The 11,610-nt window shown below is 40.7% G+C and overlaps 1 protein-coding gene across 1 annotated transcript in view; it reads right to left on the reverse strand.

Annotated features, from left to right (window-relative positions):
* The window catches only part of FER1L6 (fer-1 like family member 6), a 199,569-nt gene that overhangs the window by 107,899 nt on the left and 80,060 nt on the right, over positions 1–11,610 (reverse strand). The window contains exons 17-18 of the mRNA XM_069081306.1: positions 9,961–10,085; positions 2,096–2,230 (exon numbers count right to left, since the gene is read on the reverse strand). Of these exons, the coding sequence (XP_068937407.1) occupies positions 2,096–2,230; positions 9,961–10,085 (260 nt within the window). The remainder of the gene's footprint in view (positions 1–2,095; positions 2,231–9,960; positions 10,086–11,610) is intronic.

Consider the following 11,610-nt stretch of genomic DNA (forward strand, 5'->3'; position numbering starts at 1 on the left):
AAGATTATACTCATGAAACTGCAGATCTCTATTATGTATAGCTTGGTTTTCTTTTTAAAGCCTTAATAATGTCTTTCTTTTTTTTTTGGAGGGCAATTGGGGTTAAGTGACTTCCCCAAGGTCGCACAGCTAGTTTTTGTGTTAAGTGTCTGAGGTCACATTTGAACTCAGGTCCTCCTGACTCCAGGGCCAGTGCTCTATTCACTGCACCACCTAGCCACCCCTGAAACTTAATAATTTCAACCAGCAGTTTAAAAAACATGAAAAGCAACCTTTGGCGCAGTGAAAAGAATGGGAGATTTGGAGTCAAGAGACCTACTCACTTATTCCTTGTGTGACCTTAGGCAAATTGCTTAACCTCTCTGGGCCTGAGGAAACTAGGCCATTTGCAAGTGACTTTTAAGGTCTCTTCTAGCTCTACATCTCTGGAGTGGTCATTTTCTCGTTCTTATGATTAGAGAATATCTAGACAATTCTGGATGCAGTAGGCCCTCCCTTCTGGCTGTGCTTGTTGCTCAGTTGTGACCTCATTCAGGGTTTTCTTGGCAAAGATACCAGAGTGGTTTGCCATTTCCTTCTCCATCTTACTTTACAAATGAGGAAACTGAGGCAAACAGGGTTAAGTGACTTGCCCAGGGTCACATAGCTAGTAAGTGTCTAAGACCAGATTTGAAGTCAGGTCTTCCTGACTCCAGGTCCAAAGCTCTACCCACTTCACTTCCCCCAACAACAACAGCAAAAAGAGGCTGGCATGACTGGTCCAAGATGGAATAAGCAGCCGAGCTAGGATTCGAATTGAGGCTCTCTGATCCCTCGCCCAGGGCAGCATGGATGAAGAGTGCACAGAGGATTGTTCTTCAGGTACAGGTCTCGGTGTATTACATGTGAGCTGCTGTCAAACTCTGATGGTCTGTAAATCTATGCAAAGTACTCTTATGCCTCACTCTGTACAATGTACATATTAATGGAAAGTCACATCTTCTTAGATTCCTTTCCTTTACCACCTCAGAAAAATCCGCTATAGATATCTTTGTACATCCTTAAAGTCTATTTTCTTTAGGACTAATAATCCCTCCTTTGATCTACCCTCCCTCTAATTCTCCCTTCTCTTTTCTCCTTTTTACCTTCCTTTTTCCCTATTATTATTATTATTATTATTATTATTATTCAGTCATTTCAGTTTTAACTTAAAGCATACCAAAGATGTGTACTGAGTTAAAATCCGTGTTCCCGATAAAAAAAATGAGTTCGCTTTTTATTACCCCATTTGGGGTTTTCTTGGCAAAGGCAACCTAGTGCTTTGCCGCTTCCTTGTCCAACTCATTTTGCAGATGAGAAAATGGAGGAAAACAATGACTTGTCCAAGATCACACAGCTAGCAAGAATCTGAGGCTAGATTTGAACTCAGGTCTTCCTGACTCCAACTCTGGTACTCTAACCACTGTGCTACCTAGCTGCTCCATTTCATATAATGGGTTTGCTTAAAGCAGAAGAATACTTATAGCAGCTCTGAGCTGCTGGACAGAATAAAATACAAAGAGAATTTAATTAGTGGTGTTACTATGTCCATAAACTACCTTGGTACTGTTATCACAGTTTGTTGAAGTTGAAAGTATGTAGGATCTTCAATTAGGATGATCTGAGTTCAAATCTTGCCTCACATATTCACTAGTTGTGTGTGACCTTGGGCAAGTCACTTTACCTCTCTAGGTCTCAGTTTTTTCATCCGTACAATGGCAATAATAATAGCGCCTCCTTCCTAGGACAGTTATGAGGCTCAAATGAATGGTTATGGGAATCAAATGAGATTATAACAAAACACTTAGCACAGTGCCTGGCACACAGCAAGCACTACATAAATGTTAGCTATTGTTATTGTCATTATTATTATAATTAGTTTTACTATCATTGTTGTTATTATAATTATTGTTACTACTTTTTTTTCTAAAATGAAAAGGTTGGACCAGATGCCTCTGAGGCCTCTTCCGGTTCTAAAGCCATGAATCTGTGTGCCCCTCTCCATGCCCATCCCCCCACCTCTGGCCCACCCTCTCTGAAGGAGAGGAGGGAGGGGAGAGTCTCACGCTGTCCTTACCACAGCATCACTGTCATAGAGCTCCACCACCACCAGAGGTGGGGATTCAGCCATTTCCCTCTGGTCCCCATAAAGCACAATGTTGTTGAACAGCAGCATCTGGTTCCAGGTGGGGGACAGGGTCTGGGAAATGACCTGAAGGGTAAAGGGAACACAACTGATTAGGCTCCAGTTCCAACAACAATAACCACCTCCCCTCACTGCCAATAAGCAACATGTGGGCGTGCAGTCACTAGAGTCAAATTCAAGCCTCAATTTTCTAGGATTTTCAGTAATTTCAAATCCCATTTCTGTGGGACCTTGAATCTTGGGAGACTCACCTGGATAGTGGGAAGTACATGGCTGGAGGCCACCTATAGCCATGATGCCATGGACAAGCAGTTCTGCCTTTTTATTTTGTTTTATTTTATTTTTTATTTTTCCACATAATATATTTTATTTTTTTCCAATTACATGTAAACATAACTTTAACATTCACTTTTATAAGATTTTGAGTTCCAAATTTTTCTCCCTCCTTTTCCTCCTCCCTCCCCAAGACATCAAGCAATTTGATATAGGTTATACAGGCACAATCATATTAAAATATTTCCACATTAGTCACATTGCAAAAGAAGAATCAGAACAAAAGGGAAAAACCATGAGAAAGAAAAAAGAAAACAAAAAAGAGAAAACAGTACACTTTGATCTGCATTCAGACCCTACAGTCCTTTCTCTGGATATAGATGTTATTTTCCTCCATGAGTCTTTTGGAATTATCTTAGATCATTGTATTGCAGAGAAGAGCTAAATCTATCATGGTTGATCATCTCACAATGTTGCTGTCACTGTGTACAATGTTCTCCTGGTCCTGCTCACTTCACTTAGCATCAGTTCATGTAAGACTTTCTAGGTACTTCTGAAATTCTCCTGATCATCATTTCTTATGAAACAATAATATTCAATTATATACATAGACTACAACTTGTTCAGTCATTTCCCAATTGATGGGTATCCCCTCAATGTCCAATTCTTTGCCACCACAAAAAGAGCACAGAGTTCTGTCTTACAGGGTTTTGTGGATTTCATTTTTAAGAATCCATAGGCAGGGGGAGGAGTCAAGATGGCGGAGTAGAAGCAGGACCTCCAAGCGGCTCTGGCTTCCACCTTCCCCAATCAATGTAAAAAGGGGGCTCTGAACAAACTTTGGAGCTGCAGAACCCACAAAATGACACAAACAAGCTAACCTCCTGCTGAGGACAGCCCGGCAGGCTGGCAGGAATTGGCCAGCACAGCCCTCTGGGAGCAGAGCCCAGGCCCACGTGAACTGGAGGTTTTAGCCCCAGGGAGGGCCTGACCAGCCACCAGCTGGAAAGACTCCAGATCAGCAGCAGCTGTGGCCATTTCCAGAATTATCAACACATAGATGCAAAGGACAAAGTGAGAGGTCAGTGCTGTCTGGACTTTGGGACCCAGTAAGTGGGAGTGCGTCAGCTTTTGCCCCCGGGAGAAGAAGCGGCTGAGACACCTGGCACAGCCAGCCAGCGCCACGTGGCAGCTTCAGCTCCTGACCTGCAAAGTGTAGGGGGACCAAGAGACCAATCTGAGGGGTAATCGCTCTTGCTTTAACCTGCTTGGATCTGGATTGCAGTCTAGGGTGGAGGTCCTGGGGAATGTGTCCAGCTTGCCAGAGCGTGTGGAGGCCTCAGAGAGGGCACCCATCTAATACCTCTGGCAGCTGAGAAAACCCCAGCATTTGGGACAAAGCTCCCTTGTCTGGTGGCAGAGTCCTACTGTGGCAAAAAGCCCAGGGTCAAGTGACTGAGGGGCAACATGACCAGGCAAAGGAAACAAAGCAGACAGAAGATTCCAACATTAAACTCCTACTTTGGGGACAAAAAGGAGCAAAGCATGGAACAGGAGGAAGACAGTGAAGTCAGAACTCCTACACCAAAAGCTTCAAAGGAAAATACAAGCTGGTTACATGCCATAGAGGACCTTAAGAAGCAGATAAGAGAAGTGGAGGAAAAATTGAGAAAAGAAATGATAAAGATGCAAGAAAATTACAAACTGAGAGTCAACAGCATGACTGAGGAAAATCACACCTTAAAAAATAGACTAACTCAAATGGCAAAAGAGGCTCAAAAAGGCAATGAGGAGAAGAATGCCTTAAAAAGCCAAATTTGCCAGATGGAAAAAGAACCTCAAAATCTCACTGAGGAAAATCATTGCTTCAGAATTAAATTGGAGCAAATGGAAGCTAATGACTTTATGAGAAATCAAGATGATGTTAAACAGATCCAAACAAATGAAAGAATAGAAGGCAATGTGAAATATCTCATGGGAAAAAACACTAACCTGGAAAATACATCCAGGAGAGATAATTTAAAAATTATTGGACTACCTGAAAGCCATGATCAAAGTAAGAACCTAGAAATCATCCTCCAGGAAGTTCTCAAAGAAAACTGCTCTGATGTTTTAGAACCAGAAGGCAAAATAGAGGTTGAAAGAATCCACCGATCACCTCCTAAAAAAGATCCCAAAAAGAAAACTCCTAGGAATATTATAGCAAGGTTCTGAAATTCCCAGATTAAGGAGAGAATATTATAAGCATCCAGGAAGAAACAATTTCAATATTGTGGAAACACAATCAGGATAACTCAGGATCTGGCAGCTTCTACACTGAAGGATCAAAGTGCTTGGAATATGATTTTCCGGAGGTCAAAGGAGCTGGGATTAAAACCAAGAGTCACCTGCCCAGAAAAACTGAGCATCATGTTTCAGGGGAAAATATGGTCATTCAGTGGAATAGAGGACTTTCAAGCACTCTTGCTGAAAAAACCAGAGTTGAATAGAAAATTTGACATTCAGATACAAGAAGCAAGAGAAGCATGAGAAGGTAAACAAGGAAAAGAAATCATAAGAAACTTATCAAAGTTGAACTATTAACATTCCTACATGGAAAAACAATAATTGTAACCGATGAAACTTTTCTCAGTATGAAAATAGTTGAAGGGAATAGAAATATATAAATATATGAGGGTATATGGGCATATGAATACATATGTGAATGTGTGTATATATGTTTACAGGTGTACTAGATAGAGGGCACAGGACCAATTTAATAGGAAGGGATGATACCTAAAAGGTGAAATTAAGAAGTGAGAGAGAAATATAATGAGAGGAGATGGGGAGAGACAGAATGGGGTAAACTAGAAGAGGCAAGGGGAAATGGTTACAATGGAGGGGAAGAATAGGAAGGCAAAAGGGAATGGGTCAACCTTATTCTCATTGAATTTGGCTTAGGGAGGAAATGACATACACACTAAATAGGGTATCTTACCCTACAGGAGAGTAGGGGGGAAGGGGATGAGAGAGGGGATGATGGAAGGGAGGGCAGGCTGGGGGAGAGGGAAGTTGGAAGCACCCACTTTTGAAAAGGGATGGGATCAAAGTAGAGAATAGAATAAGTGGGAGGTGGGATAGGAGGGAGGGAAATACAGTCTTTTTCAATATATCTACTATGTTATTGTTTTACAATAGCTACACATGTACAACCTATACTCAACTGCTTATCTTCCCAGTAAGGGTGGGTGACAAGGGAGGAAGGGAATGAATCTGGAATTCAAAGTTTTAAAATCAAATGTTTAAAAATATATACTATATAGATGTGTGTGTATACTATTATTAATACTATTTCACATGTAATTGGGAAATAAGATATACAGGCACTGGGGCATAGATATCCACCATGCCCTACTGGAAAAGTCAAAAGGCGTATGGGAGAAAATATGGGAAAGAGCAGATTGGAGGAGGGGATATCCTGTGGGACTGCTATTTTGGGGAGGTGGGTAGGGGAAAAACAGGGAGAAAATTTGTAACTCAAAATCTGGCAGAAATGAATGATGTTAATCAGAAGTTAATAAAGCATTTCAAAAATGGGGAAAAAATAGAATCCATAGGCATTTGGAATGACTCATAAGAACTGATGCAAAGTGAAGTGAACAGAACCGGAAAACATTGTACTCAGGAACAGCAATATTGTATGATGAACTGTGAACGACTTAGCCATTCTCAACCATACAATGATCCAAAACAATCCCAAAGGACTAATAATGAAGCATACTATCTGCCTCCAGAGAAAGCACTGATGTTGTTTGAATACAGACAGAAACATGCTGTTTTTCATTTTCTTTCTTTCTTTCTTTCTTTTGCTTTTGAGTCTTCTTGTACAAAATGACTGATACAGAAATGTTTAACATGATTCTACATGTATAACCTATATCTGATTGCTTGAAATCTCAGGGAAAGATGAGGGGAGAAGGGAGGAAGGGACAAAGGAATAGAATTTGGAACTTAAAATGTTAAAAAATGTTAAAAATTGTTTTAAGATGTAATCGGGGAAAAGATAATATATTTATATATGTAGGTATATGTGTATATATGTGTATTTGTATACACCTATGTATATATATATATATATATATAAATGAATGTATAGGTTTTTTTCAAGTTTTTAAAGGGCTGTCATCAGGAAGAGGGGTTACACTTGCTCTATGTGGCCCTAGAAAGGAGTGTGGGAGTTTCAGAAAAGTAAATTACATCTTCCTAAAAATTACCACTGTCCCAAAGTAGAATGTCTTGCTTTGGGAAGTAATGAGTTCTCCATCACTACACTGTCCCAAAGTAGAATGTCTTGCTTTGGGAAGTAATGAGTTCTCCATCACTGGAGATATTCATCTTGCTTCTTTGTGGACACTTTTGATATGGAGAACTAACTACTTACCGAGGTAGCCCACCCCATTTTTAAATTTGTTAAGAGGTTGTTGGGGGTTTAAAAAAATTTTTTTTAAATGGAGTCAAACTCTTCATATTACTCTTGGGAGATGTGGCTAAACCATTGGCAGACTGATGAAAGAGGACCAAAGGCTTTTTTAAGAGCTCAATTTTTGTCATAGCATAATTTCTTGAATTGAAAAATGGAGCCAGGCCTCTTGACTCCCAGATCAGAGTATGGTATCTCTTATAAGATAAATATCAGAGGTTTTGAACAGTGGTTAATGACACTGATAGAGCTTGCCCTAAAATCTCTCAACAGGATCCCTTTCCCACTTTGGGGCATCCCTTCTCTCCAGTCTCCTGCTTTCTTTGTGCTGATTGATCCTTTCCCATCCTCTCCTACTTTCCATCATGGTCTTGCCAAGAGATGCCTTCCCAAGGTATTTACCTTGAAACCTTAAGCCAAAAGAATGACTCAGAATTTCAGGCACTATGAGAGCTAGAGGTAGGGCTGGTAGTGAGGAGTGGGATGAGGATAAGGATGTACCTAGAAAACAACACATCATATGTAATCTGACCAGGGGGGTGGCCAGGTAGCACAGCGAATAAGAGCACCAGCCCCAGAGTCGGGATGACCTGGGATAGAATCCAGGCTCAGACACTTAGCACCTACCCAGAAACACCTGGCCATGTAACCTTGAGCAAGTTACTTAACCCCAATTGCTTAAAAAAAAAGATGTAATCTGACCAGATCAGAGTAGAGTGCAGCTATTACCTTATGTCTGGAAATTGTTCCTCTTTTTTTTTTTTTTTTAAGATTTTGCTTTTTTCTTTTTGGAAGGGGGAAGGTAGGGAAATTGGGGTTAAGTAACTTACCTAAAGTCACATGGCTAGTTTTTGTGTTGTGTCTCAGGCCAGATTTGAACTCAGGTCCTCCTGACTCCAGGACCAGTGCTCTATTTACTGTGCCACCTAGCCTCCCCAAAACTGTATTCCTCTTAATGTCACCTAGTTTGGAGTTCATTTATTTTTTATTTTTATTTTTTGACTGCTATCCCAGACAATTGACTAACATTGAGCTTGTAGTTAGCTTTGCAAAGCCCCAAATGTCTTTCAGAAGAACTACTGTCATACCTTCCTTTTCTTGCTGCTTCTCCCCAGAAGGAAGAAAGGAAAGAAAGGAGGAAGAAAGGAAGGAGGGAGAGAGGGAGGAAGGAAGAGAGGAAGGAAACAAGCATTTGTGAAGCACATATGTGCTGGGCACTGTGCTAAGTACTTTACAATATTATCTCATTTGTCCCTCACAACAACCCTAGAAGATAGGTGGTATTGTGATTTTACAGTTGAGGAAAGTGGGGCAAACAGAGGTTAAGTGACTTTCTCAAGGTCACAAAGCCAGTAAGTTTCTGAGGCTGGATTTGAACTTGAGTCTCCCTGGCCCCATACCCAACACTCTATCCACTGGATCATCTAGCTGGGACTAGGTAATATGCCAGTTACCAAGCACTAGAAACTAAGATTCTTTGAGTATTAGATGAATTATTCCAATTGAGAAAGAGGAGGTCTCATTGGCATGCTATACCTCATTTGAGGAGGGAGGAGAGAAACCTTTCGGCATGAAAAGCCCAAATTACTTTCCCATCAGTTTTCATGAACCCTGTTCTCTACTTGTGATCCCCAGTGGAGAGTTCCAAGAGACAAACTCAAGGCTGCTGCAGTTAAATTTAGGGATCCTTGTCTCTACACCCAAGCCTCCCTCTGCCCTAGGCCCTTAATGCTACCTGAAAATCCAGCCTCTAAGACCTTTACTATCCAAACTTCTGACTCTTCAGAGACCCAACCAGGAAAACCCCCCATTTAAGGCTTTCAGCCAAAAGATTTCTCCAGTTGGGGTCTTGAATCACTTATACTATGGCCATGAGATGGCATTTTCATAGTTTTTCTTTATGTGAGTCATAAAAATATTGTACTTAACACATTTCTTCTTTGGTTTCAGTCTAATTTATACTTTAGACACAATGAGGCTTAGCATAATTTTTCAACAAGATCCTGAATTTCTCTTGACAGATATTTGAATAGGGCAGTTTAACTTCAATAATTTTCTTTTCAAATATCAGAAATGCAAGAGTATCTGCTCTCAGCACCCCTCCCTAAACCTTAACATCAGTGATTCACATCATCAAGAATGTCATGCTTTTAAGTAAAGTCCTCTTTTCCTGGTCACTAGAAGACACTATTCTAATGTAATTTATATTCTCTGCAGTGTTTTCAGTCACTGAAACTATTACACTGACTTCCAGGGCACTATGGGCTATGAAGCCCCATTCAATTCAATTTACACCAATATTTGTTGGATATGTATTATGAATAAGGCCCTGGGATGGGAATCTAGAGATAAATCAGACAGCTTCACTCATGTGACAAGCTCCCTGTGTAGAATTTTTATGGCTGATAGAAAAAAAAACTTCTTTTACATATAACCTATGCTGAATTGCCTGCCTTCTCAATAAAAAAACTTCTTTTACATATAACCTATGCTGAATTGCCTGCCTCCCCTTCTCTCTGGAGGTGGGGAGGGAGAAAGGGAGAATGTGGAACTCAAAGTTTTAAAAACAAATGTTAAAAATTGTTTTTACATGTTACTGGAGAAGAATAAAATACTAAATAAATACAAAAAAAATCTAAAAAAACAATGTTTTCTTGTTGTCAATATTCTGCCCCAATAGAGCCCTTTTACTGTAACAAGGAAAAACAGGCAAAGCAAACTGATAAAGTAACTATGTTTGACTAAATATATGATCATATTTTTATCCATTTTTATGAACCCTATAGCACCTAGCACAGATTTGTACATAATAGTGGTAAGTGTAAGCACTTATTGAATTGTATTATTGTAATTATTGTAAGTACTTATTGAATGAATGGAAATAATAATATTAAACAAGTAGTAGTCATATAGTATTATAAGGTACTTATTTTCCCAGGTTGTTGCTAAGATCAAATGATCATATATGTAAAATGTTTTGCAAACCTTACAGCATTATATTATTATTATTCAGTCATGTAACCATTTTCCCTGAGGGAAAAGAGGACAGGTTCTTCCTACTCACCTTTGTGGTCTGGCAGTGTGAAAGGAAGGTGACTTTGGCAAAGGGATCAGAGAGTCCAGTGCTATCTGCAGCTATGAGTCCCCTGGCCTGGTACATGTGTGCTCTTAACTGGAAAATGTGCTGGGCTGTGAGAAAAGCAGGAAACAGTCATCAGTTATATGTCTGTTGTGTGAAAGAGATAGAGAACATATGCCCCCATCAAATGTCTCTCTCCACCATAATACTGCGAAATCCTTAGATGACTGTCTTGTCTTTGTTTGGATAATGCCTAGTAGATAGTAAGCTCTTAATAAATATTTCTTGACTAAGGCTCTCACATATTTTCATTGGGAAAGAGTTGGCTCTATGTTCACAAAAGGTTTTAACAAAAGCAAACTAGGTTTTCATTAGGGCAGGTCCCATTTTTTTCCCCTCTGCACTCCCACTTGATGATCTAATCAATTCCCAGAGATACAGGTCGTTATTCACCCTTCATTTTCAAAGCGGACACCAAGGAGTGATGTCTTGACTTGCATGTGAATTGGATTTAAGTGGCAGAGCTGCAAAAAGTCATCAGCCTCACTCTCTCTTCCAGAGCCATCAAATTCCAGTGGCAGGACAAAGGTCTAGATGACTGGCAATGACCTGAAATGCAGTGGATGACCATGGTATCTCTGATGTCTGACCAAGCTCCCAAAGCAGCTGCTTCAGCTGCCTTCATGGCTATTGGAATAGATTGTTCTTATCTGCCCATTGGGGCAGGGGGGATGTCTTCACATGCTTTGGATAGACACTCCCCTAACTCACTGATGGGTTTGAGGCTCAGCAGTTACCCTCACCTGGTTTAGCTTGTCTGCTGAAATGATTTACCAGGCAGTGGCCACTGCATATGTTAAAGTTTCTTGGAGCCACAGGTGAGAGTTGAGCATCGGATAGAAACCAAAGGTGATAAGCAACCCTGAAAAGGACTCAGCGAGCCCTCACATCAGTGGAACTAGTCCTCCCTTAAACGTCCCATAAATAGATGGATTCAGTTATCACCTATTGTCATCATCTCTAACATCTCATCTTCATTCATTTCACATGACCAATCAGCTGCCAAATCTCATCATTTCTACCTTCAGAACACCTCTCTTGCATGTCTAATTCTCTCCACCCACATAGTAGTGATAGTAATGGCATTTAAAGATTCCCCCTGTATTGGCTTGGTTTTCAAATTGGTTGTGTTAAAACCCAGAGCTTGTTAATCCCACCTGTGGGATGGACTTGTTGATGTGAAAAGAAAGTCCTGAACTGGGAGGAGCTGGTGACGTAGATTTGGAGAGACAAGAGAGAGGCAGAAGAACTTTTTGGAAGCAGCACCCACGTGGAGGCAGAGAGAGAGAGAGACTGAGAAGGATTGCTGAGGGCTACTTTGAATTGCCCTGGACTTTTGAGACCTGCCCCCGGAGCTGCCAAGGACTGAGGAGACATGGCTGTTTTGCTGGTACTTTGTCTGTCTGTTTTGATGTTGTTTTGCCAGATTTGTCCACTGGTGAAAGACAGTCCTGTTGAAGAAGTCCTGGAACCTGGCTGTTGGCTAAGAAGCCCTGAGACTGTCCTGCAGACAGAGTGAATACTGTCTACTGGTGAAGGACAGTGCTGTTGTTGCAGGGGTCTGGAGACTGTCCT

This window comes from Petaurus breviceps, unplaced genomic scaffold (assembly GCF_028583685.1).
Source record: "Petaurus breviceps papuanus isolate PSGF00001 unplaced genomic scaffold, PetGlider_PUasm1.0 98, whole genome shotgun sequence".
Classification (NCBI taxonomy): domain Eukaryota; kingdom Metazoa; phylum Chordata; class Mammalia; order Diprotodontia; family Petauridae; genus Petaurus; species Petaurus breviceps.